General features: G+C 45.0%; 1 protein-coding gene across 7 annotated transcripts; it reads right to left on the minus strand.

Annotated features, from left to right (window-relative positions):
- Positions 1-4,693: 4,693 nt before the first annotated feature.
- On the minus strand, positions 4,694-13,164 carry HUS1 (HUS1 checkpoint clamp component). Of its 7 annotated transcripts, none has more exons than XM_027899342.1 (9): positions 13,042-13,164; positions 12,623-12,750; positions 11,984-12,160; positions 11,197-11,304; positions 10,171-10,245; positions 7,682-7,781; positions 7,205-7,336; positions 6,427-6,431; positions 4,694-5,174 (listed from the first exon to the last, which is right to left on the minus strand). In XM_027899342.1, the coding sequence occupies exons 1-9, from the start codon at positions 13,091-13,093 to the stop codon at positions 5,019-5,021; spliced, it is 933 nt and encodes a 310-aa protein (XP_027755143.1). In that variant the 5' UTR covers positions 13,094-13,164; the 3' UTR covers positions 4,694-5,018. The 7 variants fall into 7 exon arrangements, with proteins under 7 accessions (XP_027755143.1, XP_027755142.1, XP_027755144.1 ...); XM_027899341.1 differs by having other exon boundaries at positions 12,954-13,157; XM_027899343.1 differs by having other exon boundaries at positions 13,029-13,156.
- Between the last annotated feature and the right edge of the window lie 3,571 nt (positions 13,165-16,735).

A 16,735-nucleotide genomic window follows, 5' to 3' on the forward strand; every position in this document is an offset into this window, starting at 1 on the left:
CCACCCCGGGCCGTGTCCCGCAGTGCCTGCCCCGCAGTCTCCGCCTGGCGGACACGGCCGGTACTGCAGCCCCAACAGCGCCGCCGCCTGCAAAGGACCCCCCGGGGCAGCTCCACAGCCCCCCTGCCCTCTCTGCCGCACAGCCCCGCCCCGGGACGCTCCTGCAACAGCAGGGACGGGGCTCAGCCTCGCTGCAGCCACGGGACAAGGCAGCAACCCAAGGGAGACCCCAAAATGATCCCCTCCTCTCCACTGCTGACAACCTCAATCTACCTCCAAAGACTCAGTCTCTACCCACCAGATCACCCCAAGTTTAATCCCCTAAATTTTCCATTCCTCTCCAACCCTGATCACTTCAATAGTAGCATTCACTGCCTGGAGAGAATCAAACTCCATCTTAAGCCCCAAAACCTGCCCTTCCAGCCATGCCCTTCCCAGCCCACACCCTCCTTTTTATGGGCGCAGCGCTGCTCCACATGCGCCTAATATGGGTGCAGCCCCGCCCCACATGTGCCTTTTATAGACGCAGGCCCGCCCCACACCCGCCTGTTATGGACGTGGCCCCGCCTCACACCCTCCTTTTATGGACGCAGCCCCACCCCACATGTGCTTTTTATGGGCGCAGCCCCGCCCCACACCCGCCTTTTATGGTTCAGAGATCATATATTCGGAGATCATTTTTCTTTTTTGCTTCTGTTTGAAGAACTGAAAATATCTTTAAAGCCAAATAAATCACCTTTTCCTCGTCTTGTTTCCTTTTAGATGGTGGAACTGCCAGTCTGTCTGTGAGCTGAGCTGTGGCTGCAAGGGACTGTCAGGCACTATTGGCTGTGAGTTCATGTTCTTCTCCCTGGGAAATTGGAAATCATTCTCAGTTAGGTTGCAGAAAGGTTTTCCTCTGCCTTTGGCTGATAGATCTCCTCTTTCTGCCTTGGGATTTGCAGCTGTTCCCCCCTGGAGAGGTGGAGGAGAAAGGCCCTGAAGGCCAAGGGACCTGCCCTGTGTCCCCAGGGACCTACAGGGGACAGAATGGACACTCTTGGGTCATATCTGTGTTAGCATGTAGGGGACAGAATGAACATTTGGGGGTTAAAATGAGGGAATCAATAGTGGACAGGTGGGGAAAATATTGGACATAAGTCTTGAGGTTGTCTGTAGAGGACAGGAAATATTTTGGAGGGAGATTTGTTGTCTCCTTGTGCTGCACTCAGTGGTGGGTCAGCTCCAGAAATTTCCTGGGCAGCTACAAAAATGATCTCTGAAAAGTGGGAAAATCCCGCTGGCAAAATGCAGAGGAACAGGTGTTCTGATCCTCTCCTGCCTCTTCCAGAGCAAACCTGGTAATGCCAGGTGTCTCTTGGAAAAGGTTTCCCAGGAGGAAAAAAAAAACCCCAAGGACAGAGATGAGGGAATGAGCTCCCAATGAATAAGGATTTGATGGGTGCAGGAATGATTGGTGTGTGTTTTCCACTGCCCTTTTTATTCCCGGAATAACCTTAAAATGATTCCTTTAACAGACCAACCAAACTGGAGAATTTGAATTAGAGAGGAAGCGATGCACAACAAATGCAGGGAGAAATGGTGGAATCGTGATGGAATCCTGGAGTGGTTCAGTTTGGAAGGGACCTTAAAGCTCCTCCAGCCCCACTCCCTGAGCAGGGACACCTTCCCCTAGCCCAGGTTGCCCCTGGTGGCAGATGGCTATGGAAGTGCTGGAGGTGTTTAGGGAATGCTGATTGATAGTTTTTCCCCCACCTCTGGCCATCGGGTCGTTCAAAAGACTAATTCACCTCTTCCCCCAGGGAAAAACGCTGGAGCAAGAGGTGCCAAAAAGAACGGGGGTTTCTGCACGACGAAACCTGCAAGTGTCTGGCTTAAAATGCCCGCGGACTGTCACCGGAGCGCTCCCCCCCGGCCGGGAGTGCCCGATCCCGGCTGGAATGCGGGGCGGGGAACGGGCCACGGGCGCCGCCATGACAGGAGCCGAGGGGCAGGGACTTGTCCATACAAGGAGTGTCGGGGCGGGCCCATGCCCATAAAAGGCGCATGAAAGGTGGGGCTATGCCCGAAAAAGGCACATGTGGGGCGGGGCTGCGCCCAAAAAAGGCGGGTTTGGGGCGGGCCTGCGTCCATAAAAGGAGGATGTGGGACGGGGCTGCCACCATAAGAGGAGGGTGTGGGGCGGGGCTGCGCCCATAAAAGGCACATGTAAGGCGGTGCTACGCCCATAAAAGGCGGGTGTGGGGCGGGGCTGGGTCCAAAAAAGGTGGGTGTGGGGCGGGAAGGGCATGGCTGGAAGGGCAGGTTTTGGGGCTTAAGATGGAGTTTGATTCTCTCCAGGCAGTGAATGCTACTATTGAGGTGATCAGGGTTGGAGAGGAATGGAAAATTTAGGGGATTAAACTTGAGGTGATCTGGTGGGTAGAGACTGAGTCTTTGGAGGTAGATTGAGGTTGTCAGCAGTGAAGAGGAGGGGATCATTTTGGGGTCTCCCTTGGGTTGCTGCCTTGTCCCGTGGCTGCAGCGAGGCTGAGCCCCGTCCCTGCTGTTGCAGGAGCGTCCCGGGGCGGGGCTGTGCGGCAGAGAGGGCAGGGAGGCTGTGGAGCTGCCCCGGGGGGTCCTTTGCAGGCGGCGGCGCTGTCGGGGCTGCAGTACCGGCCGTGTCCGCCAGGCGGAGACTGCGGGGCAGGCACTGCGGGACACGGCCCGGGGTGGGGAGGGGGCGCCGCGGGTGGGACCCCCTGCGGGGGGGGAATATGGTGCCCCTGAAATGGGGGCCTGTGCTGGGCTATTGCACCGCCACCCCTCGTGTTTGGGGATAAACCCTCTGGGGAGCCATGGGAACAAAGTAGAAGTAGGCAGAAAGCCCTATAAATGCAGTCAATGAATCCACACATCACTGCAAATCCATTCTATTTACTCATTAACTCCTTTCTTCCCTATCTCTGCATAGCCTACCTCACTCTCCTTCCTGTGTGTCTATGCGCTGCAAGGATTAGGTGTCAGCTACAGATGGGATCAGCATGAGTGAGACTGCTGCCAGCTGCTGGAATCAGTCTGGAGGTGTAAGTGCCTCAGGGCTGTGGTGTCAGCTACTGGTGCGAATGTGGGGGTCCCAGCCACCAGCCAGTGTCCCAAACACCAAGTAATGCATGGGACTGGCATGACTGAGGCAGGGGTGGAGCTTAATACCTGTGGCTGGAGCTGGAGTGCAGGTGATGTACCTGGTGCCCACATACCTCGTGCTGGATGATGCAGGTCAAGTGTCTGCCTTCCCCAAACTGTGTGTGCCTGGGGTGAGCATTTGCTAACAAACTCAAAGCTGGCTGAGCCAGTGAGCATGAGGGCTTGGGGCAGGCTGGGGTATTAGGCAGGTGAAGGGTCTCTGATTATACTCAGAGTATGGGATGCCTGTGGGACAAGTGTGTCAGCGTTGCTAGTAAGTACCAACCTGGACAAGACAGTGAATAAGGGACCCATAGAGTGGGTAAGAGAGCCAGGATCTGTGCAGGGATGCTAGGCACACAGTGCCAGTACTTGAGGAATCTATGAACATGTATATTGTGAACCTGGAGAGCATTGTGTGTATGCCTGCATTGAGGAAGGGGATGTGGCTGCCTGGGCTTGTTTTACATGGGTCCTGTAGGCAGAGGCAGCTGAAGGCACGGCTTGTCTGTGGCAGCCTGTAAGTAGCCACGTCAGTCCCGTGTGCATGTCTGTGTCTCTCAGACACAAGCTCAGCTTCACTTCCAGCTGAACCTGCAAGTGGGAAAGCGGCAACTACATTATGCAACCCAGGGTAAACACATCCCTGGTACACCAATTACCTGAGACTGGGCTCCAGTAGCTGTGCAGAAGTCCTGAGCCAGAGCTGCTGAAGGTGATAATCAGATAACATCCCATAATAGAAATGTGTGTTCAGAGAACAAAGTGTTGAAGAGAAGGTGAACTGTCTTACATTTATTCTCTAGTCCCATCAGCAGCTTTTAACCTTTTTGTCTTGGTGGCTTAAGCCACAACAGTAATTTTCTGGCATAAAACAATTGGTTCACCATATGGAAACAATCAGAGCTGATAATGACAAATAGTTCTTCTCATTATTGGTGTCAGGGAGCAGGAAGTGAGGCTGTCCCAGGACTGAGGAAGCCATAAGCAGAGGAGGGCCATAATGCAGGCTAGACAGCACCCCTAAAACTGGGGTACAGGCTCATAGAACCTAAACCAGGCAGGCAGAACCAAGTGGTAAGAGCAACAGCTCCCATCTGAAACCAATCCAGGAAATCCAAACGTCCATTCAGGAATAGGGCTGGGCCCAGGCATAGTTTAGGGGAGTGCAGGACAACACAGTCTGAGATGAAACACCAGCTGAGGGCTCATGGATGGCGGACAATCTCCCTGGCAAGACTGCTTAGGGACATTAAGGCCCAATACCATCCTCAAGGGCTCTGACAACTGGATTCACAGTTGACAGCAGGTTTAAAACTGAATAAGAAGTATTTTTCCCTCTTATCAGGATGGGCAACTGGATGGCAGGACTGAGCTGTATCCATGTGCTGTATTTAGATGACAAGGGTAAGAAAGTACTGGGGCTGGAGAAAATACATCTCTGTTGCTCTGTCTAGCCTCCTCCCCTCCAGAATATGAAATGGACATGTCACTGCATACTCTTGACATGTACCAGTATTACTCTCATTTTTATTTATTTACTTATTAAAAAAAAAAACCAACCATTTTCTTGCAATTATAACTTCTGATCTCTTTTACAACTATGAATCGCAGAAGCTGCACAAAAGTCATTATTACTAGTTTTTATGCTGTAAAAGTAATTTCCATCAGGTTAAATTATACATACATTTTTCAAACAGAAAATCCAAACATTTCAAAGCCTACCTTCATAGTGCATATTCTGTATTGCATTCTGATAGTTTTTTCCCTCTCCCCAGGAGAAAACCCAGGAATATTTACCACAAACCTTTTACCATGCAATTCCTGTAAGCTAGACTACACCTACTTTCATCTTACACAGACTTTTGGCGTAATTGAAGCTGCCCATGAAAACTAACAGGATTTAGAAGATGCTTCCTGGTTAGTCTGATGGTAATAGTGAAAGAAGGCAAAGAAGCATAAGATCTCCAGACTACTGCATCTCCTTCAGCCTTCTCGACCCTTTGCATCTGCAAGAACAAAAGATTCATTGCTCCCTTACCCTCAGTGACCTTTTGAAAAGAAAAAAAGACCCAACCAAAAACACATCACTTCTGACCATGACAAGTTACTTCCTAGAAGAAACTCCCAGTCGCATTTGGCAGCAAAAACTTACTGTTTCTAAAACAACTAAAAGCTATATGGAATATGTCCGGATAACAACCAAATCACACGTGGAATAAGGAGGAAAAGACCTCAGAAGATAACCAGGAAGTAGAAGAAGGTCGTGCTTGGCATGAGAGCCTAGATGCAATCTCACCAAGTCTGACACCATGATGACACAGGTTGTACAATGCTTTCCATGTGAAAAGGGGAAAAAATATGATTCACAGATAACTTGCCCTTTATTTCAAACCAATTGCTGTGTTCATGCATGTCCTCATATGACCTTCATTCTGTACACAGAGATTTCCACTGTCCACATCAGCAAACTAATCCAGACCGTTTAGCTCATCCTAAACAAAGCTAAACAAAGAGCAAGTCAGATCAAAAGATATAACCAAGTAAGAAGAGATGAGCTGAACTCTTGGTGCTGCTTAGCATCTGTTACATCTTGTTACTTGCTGGCAGTAAGATTTCTGCTGCACAACATTTAACAGCATCAAGTTCACATACTTCACTACTGGAACAGAATTCAATTTATTACCACTTCAGGAGGGCTGTGTGTACCTGTTTAGGCAAAAACCAATCTGCAACCCTCCAGAAGACTTTCCTGTTCCATGGAAGTATGATAGCTTGCTTAGAGACCTCTTAACTTGGAGCTGCATTGCCCAATACTGAATACACACAGCAGCAGCTCCAGAGATGAATTCTACCTTTATATTTTTTGACAAAACCAAAATACTTCATTGCCATCCTCATAGCTCAAAGTATCCCAAAAGCACCTTCAAATTTCTTTTGCTTCCTCTAAGACTGCAATATGCCAGCTTCCCAGAGGTACATCTTTTGTAGCATGTAACTCCTCACAAAAATGGCTTTCTGAATGAGGAGGTATTTTGAATAATTTCATAAATATCGAAATAATGTCCATCTGATGGCTGCTTCTAACAGTGCATCATGTGAAAATACTCCAGCAACTCAGGAAATATTTCAGACTTCATGGGAAAGGCCTCAGGTTAGAAAATGCTCAAGGTCCGAAACCATTCAGGCAAGTGCTGGAATAAAATACTGAAGTGAAACATCCTCATGCAGCAAGACGAAGTGGACAATTCTTTTACTTACAATATCTGTAAAAGAGAAAAAAAATTAAAAAAAAAATCCATCCTAAAGCAGGAAAAATACTTACATTTTCTGAATGCCATCATAAGAATACAGTGCTTCTACCATTGCTGACAGAAGGATGACTAGACATATTCAGGTCCTTGAGAGTTTAGGAAGCATTAATAGTCTATGAAAGCTGATACCAAAAAGCAAATATGTAATAGGTATAGGTTTATAATGCTAAAATTATTATTTAAATCTTCCTTGGGAAATTCTTAGCATCTGATCTAAACCATAATACAAAGATGTTCTCAGGAAAAGCATATAGAGTTATTAAAGTAGAATATAAACCCCTGCATAGGCTTCTGCTAGAAAGTACATTTATGGCTAGAAACACTAGCTGTATAAAAAGCATTTTGGTATTAGAATCAATGTAAGAAGGCATCCAAAGGGAAAAAAAAAAAAAACAACCCATGACAGTAAATGCCAGTTTCTCCACTAGAAATTAAGGACTTTAATACTTTCGAAAAATAATACCTCAGAATAATAATAAAAATAACAACTTCAAAACAAAGACAAGACACCCATCTTAGTCAGTCTGATTAAAAAGGATCTTGACTTATTTTTTTTTTCTTCCCCAAGAGCTTAAAGTCTGAAGCTTACTGCCTAAAAATATAAAGTCCTTGGGTCCAATAAAAAAAATCAAATTTCAGACATAACAGAGGATATGCTGTTCTGCCAAGACTACAAGTAGAGCAAACATCCCTCCTTGGAGTTTGCAAACAGCTGCTGAACTTACTGCACAATGCTTTTGTAGGATTGACCTGCTGTCCAGCAAGCAGCTGCTGCAGCTTCCTGATGTCTATGCGTGCCTCAGCCATACTTTCCGGATCTCTGCCTTGAGCAGAACTTTGACACTCATCCTCTGATGCTAAAAGCATAAGAACACAAGACTTAGATAAGGAGTTTCAACATATACAGGACACAACTAAAAATTGCTGAAGCAATGGAACTAAAATGGCTTGTTTTTCAGAAAGAAGCAGTGCAAGGAAAAGAAAGCACAGTTTTCCTACAAAGCTGTCAACAATACCAGAGGAGATTCCCCACCCCTTTAAACACGAAACAGCCATTGGCCACGTTCTCTTTTACGATTTCATTTGAAGACTTTAAAGTACATGATGCTATTTTCTAAAGAATAAAAAGTAAGTAGTTCTAATCAACACACTTAAGTAATGAGATCAGACAGACACAAGAGGTAGCAAACAGAGAAACTTACCCCAGGGAGGATTTCCCAGGTCTTTAAAATGTGTTGTTACAGATACTAAGTCAGTTTCTATTTTCAAGTTCATTTCTCCACTCAAGTTTGCTTCAATCACCTGCAATACAATCAATCAATCTCAATTTTAGGCAACCCACTTTTACGCTGCAGAATTACAGAAGAATACAGTTCAGTTTTGTTCAAATACAAGCTTCCAGAAGCACTTCAGGTCAACCATACTTTCTTAACATGGTTTGAACATTCAAATGTTCAGCTACAAAGTGCATTTCTCATCACTCCTGTATGAATTATCCTAGACCAAACTCTCAGAAATTATGAAAAGAAATAAATATAGTTGCACACCAGTACTTTTAGAACAAGTGACAGGGTTTGAAGGAGGCATGCCTCTTTGCTGTCCGTCTCTCAGGGACAGAGCCGGGGTGACACAAGCCCCGGTGGGGAGATCTGTGAGTCCAGCAGCAGAGACTTTATTCAAACTTCCCGCAGCTTATAAGGCAGCTGGGGGGAAGGGAGGGGTTTGGCCTCTCAGCTAGCCAACAGGAGGAGACGGGAGATTAACACCCAATAGGAACCCAGGGAACGGGGAGAGACAGCTGAGGGCTGCAAGACAGGTTAGGATAGGGGCGTGGGCTGGCTCTGTGGGGACAACAAACCTGGTGCTGCCCTGGGGAAGCAACGTGGATACTGAGTGAAAGGGGTTTATACAGTGGAAGGCCCTGTACAATAAATTCGCGATGCCTGAGTTTAAGCTGTAAATGTTTTTTGTGTTGACTTTGGGAAACTGCATCTGCCGTGATTTTTCCTCTAAAGATGCTCTTTCCAAGACTTGTTATCCGTGCTCTCACAAACAAGTATTCGCTTTGGGAAATTCATGTGCTGAGAAAAAGGCTTTAGAAATGAGAGGCTGAAACTGAAGAAATGCAAGGATTCCTGCATTTCCATTCAGCTTCTCAACAAATGGAAACTCATAGTCCATATGACACACACAGAATATGGAATGCACCAAGAGTTGACGTACAGTTACAGAGCTGCTTTACAAAACTTAAAACCAGACAACCACTGCATCAGATCAGTAACTCTAAGAAGGACTCTGAACTGTTAGAAATCTTGGAAGAGTGCTGAAAGCTTTCAAATTCCATCCTGACCAAGTGTCTAACCAGAAGGAGACTATATATGACCTTACAAAAATCCCAAGCAGATCAGAGGATTCCTAAACTGTAACCAAGCACTTCATTTCTGTGATTAGAATTCTGAATAATTTTTAAAAAGAGGCATCGCAACCAGAATCTCCTATAGAATGGAGATGCCAAGCTCCCATACAATGGGCCAAGTACTATCTGAAATTGCTTCTAAGCCCATTTTGCAGCACTGATCTTGACCAGTTTTATTACCAGGATGCATCTAGCAAAAATAATTAATTGTGATAACTGATGTTTTTGCTCTTTATTAACATGAAGGCAACGCACTTAGTAAAGTGGGTATGCCCAGTGTTGATACACTACCTCTTCTGAGTGCTGCTGAACTCCAAAATTCAATCCCATCATACAGCTAACCAACATGAGAAAAGATCCTGAGCTCTGGAAAAAAAGCACTGTGCTTAATTTTGTGTAGGCATTTCCATTAAGGACATGGAGGAAGAAAGCAAAAATTAAACCCCCCCAAAAGATTGAAAAGGGAAAAGAGTCTGAAGTGTATTTTCAGAATGACTGCCACTTGCAAAATTGCCAGAAACCCAGGGTAATCTCTCAACTCTTCTAAGTCTGGAAAACTGATACTGCCCCAATTTCAGGACTGTCAGTTAACAGAAAATGTCCTATTTATCAAAACTGGTATAAGTGGCACCAAAACCAAACTGTTTCAAAGCTCTACACTTACTAACTTTCATGTTAGTCAATTCTGGTGACTGTGAGGAAAAATAACTTAATAAAAAACCCAAAGCCCTTTTTTGTCCAACTGCAGAGGAGTTCTTTCGATGGAAGGCATTCCAGGACTCCAGAAATCCAGAGTAGACTGGAAACCCACCATGTCAGAACCTAAAGCACAGTCTGTCATCCAGGAGCTATTAGAAGAATTTCCTTTAAATCCTACCTCAAGTTTACCTAAAGTTCATTCACACAGACATCTAACCCAAGACTCATATAATACACATTTCTTTAATGCAGTCACCTGGAAAGTCTCTAGCTACTTCCTGAAGGACTGTAAATTCTTATCAGCTACGAAAACTGGCTTGTAGCAACACAATGCCATGTTCTTTCAAGAATTCAGTACAAAGAGTAGGACCTTCTGTAAAGCTCTTCAGTGTAAATCATAAAATAAATCCCATCGTTCTCTTCAACTTTACAGAGTCTTCAGGTGCCTTGATTTTAATGTCTGTCTCATCCCAAAATAAGATATAATGTGGTGTCACCAGTTTAGGCAACAGTGAAATGTTATGTCCCTGATGAAGTAAGGTCTGCAGCATGCATACTTGAAGTGACTTAACTTACAACGAAATTGCTGAGATTCTTCATTCTTTCCACAACGCTCTTCATTGTTTTCAGCACTGGTAGGTAAATACTGACCTAGAAAGACATAAGAACTTCATTTGCACAGGTTTTTCATGTGTGTCTGGGATGTGACACATTCATTTCTCCTTTCAATTCTATCTTAGTTTGGACTGAGTTATCTATGGCTTGCAGGATACACAGTATTTATCTGAAATCAGCAAATGTCTCAGAATAGAGGAACTCTTTCCCATTATACCAAGAGGCAACTGCACTCTAGCAATTGCTTCAGACATAATATTCCATATCTGTGTTCAAAATAAAATGGAGACAGGTTTTTGCAGGTCAGATGCTCACACGGACATGCACCTGTGTAACGAAGTAGTTAATAACTATAGCCAAAAAGGGAAGAAAAAGATTCCTATGATTCTGCATTTATTTCTGGAACTGCAGCAGTGTAAATCTGAAATAACAGAACAAAATTCTTCAAGTTTCTATTCAGTTGTATGTCTTCAAAATTTACACTTAGCTATAGAGGTAACAGACATCCACAACCTCAAATAGGAGCACATTTGCACAAAGACCTTTCCTTGCAAGTCTGCTAAAAGTAACAAAAGATATAGAAATGATATCTAAAAATCTAAAAGGAGGAAACACACGTATCTCTAACTCTGCCAGGTAGGTCATGAATTTCAGAAAGAACAAACTATTTGGGCCATTTGGCATGGAAACAGCCAGAACAGCCTAAACCTGTGTGGTTTAGGGATGCTCCACTCCAAAGACATGCAAGTCCTTTGCTCCTCCCTTCCTCCACTCTGAATATCACAAACAGGTAACTACAGGCTCTGTTTTCACAGGTTCTAGACTCTCTCGTCAAGACAGAAGCCATGTTCCATCCCTCTCCAAATCTGTAGCCTCCAATCTTCCCTCTTTTCAACTCCTTTCCAAATCCCACCAGTATACTCTGTAGCAGTAGCATTCCAATTGCAACATCCCCTTTCCATAGGGAATATAAAAACAGAGGCTTACATCAAAGTCTGGCACAGTGGGCTCTCTGAAGTCATTCCATATTCTTCTGGGAATAACCCCCACAGGAATATCATGTGTCACAATCCTACTGCTGCTTGATAAGGATGGCTTGAGGAAAAGAAAGGATGCTCTTGCAGTTAAAAACAGGAGTTAAATTCCAAATTTAAAGCTTTCAGACCCACTGTGGGCAGTAACTATGTGTCTCAGATGTCAGTTCCAGTTTTCCCTAGGTCCCTCTCCATTTGCTCTTAAGTGGACTTCCCTTTTGAATGAGGAAGAGTTTCTGAGGTATCATTCATTAGTATACATACACATGTATATATATGTGTGTATATATATATACATATAAAAAAGATATCCTTAGACCTGAAGAGGTGAATCAGTAGTGTTACCAACAACAACAAAAAAATCAGAAGACAGCAGTTTGAAATGCAATGTCAGGATAATGAAATGCAAAACACTACACTGAAACTTAATGGCTTCAATAAAAAGGCACTAATCCACAGAAGATATAGAGAATGAAGTAATGAAAAAAAATGGACATTAGAAAAAGTTGTTTCAATCACACAGCTTTCATTCTTCCTCCTCCTTGCCTTTCGGAAAATACAAAGCTGGTTCTGTGTGCTACCAATCATAATGGTAAGAAAGGCTATTGAAATAGAAAATGGCAAAATTTTTCTTCAGTTTTCTAGAATTACACTAAATATTATCATTTGATCTTAGGAAAAGCACTTAATTTTAAAAAGCTTTTTCTTAATAATGAACAGAAAAGCATGGTTGCACTTACTAACTCAACAGCAACTCTGAGACAGGGACAGTGTTTATTAGTCAACTTGATCTTCACTGCCTTAGCACTGTGGGCAGTTTTTAATGCTCTTGACAGGTTCTCAGGCACCAACTCTAAATAGATTTCATTGTGCTCTGCAGCTACTCCTTCCATCTGAAATTCGTCGAAGAAATTGCCCTACAATTTTTAAAAGTTGGGAAATAAAATAAAGCAAATGAGGAGGGGCAAGATTTATCCATCAGACCTTAAGCCTAGAACTGCATGTATTACAACAAGAAACTCTCCTCGGACTGGCATCATCTGTCGGAATCAAAACAGGCTGCATAAGCATGAAGATTCATTGCTTCAGGCTCTAAACCTATTTATTTTCTCCTCTAACACTTATCAGTCAACAAAACAGTGAGTTATGCTTTCCTGTTTCCAGTTCTGGGCAGGCCCACGTGGGCCAACACACCCCAAAGCTTTACACTTGAAGTGACAATTAAGGTAAAGAGGATATCTAACCTGAAACACCTATGTGACCAGACAGGCCTTAAGAGACCTGGCACACCTCAGGTGAGGGCTGCAAGAAATACACCAAACCCAACGACATGCTCTGGTTTTCAACACCATGTGGTTTCTGAACTTCCCTGGGCTCACCTGGCACAGCTCACACCACATACTGGCGCCTCCATTTGCTACTTTATCGGAGAGGATGAAATACAACTTGCAGACAGTAAGGCGCAGGGTGCAGGTCTTGGCTAACTTGGCGATTGTGTTAATTACACCTGCCGGAGGGAGGGAGGGAGGGGACGTTATAGAGGTGACTGCTCCACACACCCCGGTCCCTGCGGGACAAGGGAGAAACCTTCAGTCTCCAAAAACGCAGCTCGTGCTGCTACGGAAACTCCGAAACAGCTCGGGGCAAAGGAAAGCGCCTCACGCTGTCTCCTCCCAGGAAAGGCCTCCGGGCCCGCGGCCCGGGCCTCACCTCCCTTCCTCTCCCGTTTGCCCAGGAAAGCCGACCCCAGCCGCTCAGCGAGGCACTGCCGCCCTCCAGCCTGACCTGCCATACTCACGGCTGAAGTTGTTGAGGCAGGCGAGATCCACAATCTTTGCCCGAAACCGCATGGCGGCGCGGCGCCCCGACACCCGCTACCGCCCCGGCACCGGCACCCGCTGCTGCCCCGGCACGGCTGGGGGCGGGCCCAGGCTGAGGGTGGGCAGAGAAGGAGAGGGCTCTGCCCCAACAGCTCCTCCCGGGCAGAGGCCGCTGTAGCTGGTTCCGGGTGCGCGGCCCGCCTGCCCTGGCTGACTTCCTTTCTCTGCCCTGGCTGACTTCCTTTCTCTGCCCTGCCTGACTTCCTTTCCCTGCGCTGCCTCACTTCCTTTCTCTGCGCTAGCGGTTCTAGCAGGCGGCGCTGAAAAGCTCACCTCAAAGCAAAACCTCACGGTACTCCCAGCACATATGTCTAAATTCATCTGTACTGGCACCGGCCCAGTCTCGAAGAATTTTCTTCTTCAAATCCAAGGGGCCCCTTACAGCAGACCCCCTCAGGCCATGGCACCGACGCTACCCTGGGCGCAGAACTATGAAGCTGTGGTGAGGGAGGAAAGCAACAGTCAATGTAAGAAAGCAGAGCAAACAGAGCTCTCTGTCAGGCCTTTCCACCCACCCATTGTTAGCCAGGACACCCAGAAAGGGCTGGCCAACCTGAAGTGTTTAGAGAAAGGCATTCTCTGTCAGACCAGGCAGCTCATGCAGACAGGCTCACTTTGCCTGGTGTTATTTCAACTTAGTGCATGATGTGCAGGGCTTTATGCAGAGGCTGGAATAGGTCAAGGAAAACCTTGCTTTACCTGTTAGTGTGCAGCATGGCTGTTTTCCTATAGAAGACGTTGCCCTTTGCCTTATGGTCTTGGTTCCTTGCAGTCCTTGAAAACTATAGCATTTGCAGAGATGGTTTTCTAGTGTTGTTCTTTTTGGTTCCTCAGGATTGTCTAGTGTTCTTCTGTCACACTGCAGTTTAGGTCAGCTAAATTTCCTCTCTTTCATTTGATTTTGAAGTACTTAGGGATGCTGCTCACATCTTGATGCTGTCTTTCAATACAGTCATTATGAAGAAAATTAAAACAAAACCTTAGGCCTATGTATCTATATCTGACAGATACAGCAACAGTTCCTGGAGAGGTTATTCTCTGGTTGCATTGCTCCCAGGCCCTGTGCACTTCATATAAATCAGCTGAATATTTTTCTAGAGAATCTACTCCAGTGCAGTAGGATGTAACAAATTCTGATTTAGGATCCTGCCAGCTACACCAGTTTGTTGCAAATGTGTGGTTTATGGTCAGTCAAAGAATCACCATCAAAAGTTTTAGTAAAAGTGGTCTTAATATAATATAAATATGACTTAACGAAGTTCAATGACAAGTTTCATTCTATCGTGGATGAAACATACTAAAGAAAGTTGAATTTGAATAATTTTAGAATGATTTACACTGAGAGCAAAGACAAGAAAGAGTGAGGAAGACCCTCGTGTTGAGTGACAAGGTTCAGACTATATCCTCTGCCTTTCTGAACTGCTGATAGAGCACAGGTGTAGCTAGGTCCTGTCTTAGTCTCAGACCTGTTGGATAACAGGTTATAGCTAAAGGAATTAACTACATGGATTTCATTACTATTATTTCAGCATGCTATCAGCAACTTACTGAGTATCTGTTGTGAATAAAGGGTCTCTCTGCTTCAGGTAAAGGAATACCTCTCAGTCTCGTGTAAGGAATCTCAAACCTTGAGAGGCATGCCAGCTCAATTGAAGAGTCACTAGTGTGCAGTCCAGTTGCAATTTAGAGAGAATTTGAATTGGACTCATCTGACAATCTGTCATTAGTAGAAAAGCTTCTCTGCTTCAAGGAGCAACCTTGAGAGGTGTCTCAGCTCAAGGGGAGATCACACCATGCAGACATTCTGATGAGCAGGGACCCCAAGGGAGACTCATTCAGGCTGTCATATTTATGGAATAAAATGATTGGCTTGTTGTCAAATTCCATGTGATGGGAAAGGTATCCATAAAACTCCTTGTACTTGCAACTGTCTTTGTTCCTAGGTGAAGAAGTCTTGGAAAACCCACCTTCTGTGTGTTAATCACAGGATTGGTGTTACAAGCTCATATGCATCATTGCTCACTGTATCACTGTGCTCACTTGTGGGTTTCCTGGAGGTGTTCTTGGCCTATATCTCAAGCCTTTACCTCTTTTGGAGCCTGTACCCAACTACAGGTGGTTTGGTTAAGGGGTGCATCCATCACAAAGAGTTAGGCAGAATCAATCCTGATTCAAATATTTAAATAATCAAGTCAGCACTGTGGTTTGGTATATACTGTATTTTTCAGTATAGCACTTCGCTGATAAAAGTCATTCTAACAAGATGATAGTCCACTGTCAAATCTCTCACATGATGTCTGTGAATAAACTACATCCCCATCTTTTGTAAATTGCCATTTCTGTTGGCTGTTGTTGTTGAATTTTTCTGAGGGGCATCATTGGTCTCCAGGATCACAGAAATGGTTCTGTATCACTCTAGTCTTTAATTGGTAGACCCCTGGCTGAGATATGGCCACACTGGAGTACAGGAGATCACTGAAAGGTGTAGCAGGAGAAGGGGATGTTAAGGGAGATAGTAGCAAGTGCAACAGTGGAAAAAAATTATTCCTAGAGGAGTGATTTGGAAATTCTTGGGAAGTCAGAGTTGAGTGAGGAGGAACTAGATGGTCAGCCCACTCGAGTTTTTCTTGCCCAAATTGAAGGAATACCTGGGAAGAACTATAACAAGAGTTTTGTAGTCAATCTTGAGAAATAACTGGTAGGTCACTTACTATGTTAACCCTTTCCTGCATTAACCTTTATTTACATTTAACATCTTGATTTCTTTCAGGATGTCAAGTTCCAATTTAGGCTGAGTTGAGGTCTTCAAAAGTAACTTTCTCTCCTTTTTTTTGCCTGTCAATTATTTCTACTCTATTCACTGTCATTTCTGCTAGTGGTGTATCCCAACATTTCACACAGTAGTCCTTATCCTCTGATAGCCAGTGAAAGCAATTCCGTGACCATTGTTGATGTTTCTTTGTTATGTCAGCTCTTACAAGAGCATACATAACTTTAGGAACTGAATAGTTTCAAAGTTTTCTGAAGATGCTACTTTTCCCTTTTTTTATATAAATATACTAAAAAACCTTCTACCTTTTGTTTTACCTTTCAGAACCCAACTATGGCACTCCAGTGCTCAAACCTGTTGCTTAAGTCCATGTGACTTCTCAACAGAGCACACTGAGATGAGCCAACATGGGTTTAGGAGGGGCAGATCCTGTTTGACCAACCTGATCTCCTTTTATGATCAGGTGACCCACCTGGTGGATGAGGGAAAGGCTGTGGATGTGTCTGTCTGGACTTCAGCAAAGCCTTTGACACTGTCTCCCATAATATACTCCTGGAAAAGCTGGCAGCCCATGGCTTGGACAGGGCACTCTGTGCTGGGTCAGGAACTGGCTGGAGGGCCCAGAGAGTGCTGGTGAACGGGGCTGCATCCAGCTGGCAGCCAGTCACCAGTGGTGTCCCCCAGGGATCAGTGCTGGGACCAGTCCTGTTTAACATCTTTATCGATGATTTAGATGAGGGGATTGAGTCCATCATCAGCAAATTTGCAGATGACACCAAGTTGGGAGGGAGTGTCGACCTGCCGGAAGGCAGGAGGGCTCTGCAGAGGGATCTGGATAGACT

This window comes from Empidonax traillii, unplaced genomic scaffold (assembly GCF_003031625.1).
Source record: "Empidonax traillii isolate 1590-97213 ecotype Southwest subspecies unplaced genomic scaffold, ASM303162v1 scaffold659:size354235, whole genome shotgun sequence".
NCBI lineage: Eukaryota > Metazoa > Chordata > Aves > Passeriformes > Tyrannidae > Empidonax > Empidonax traillii.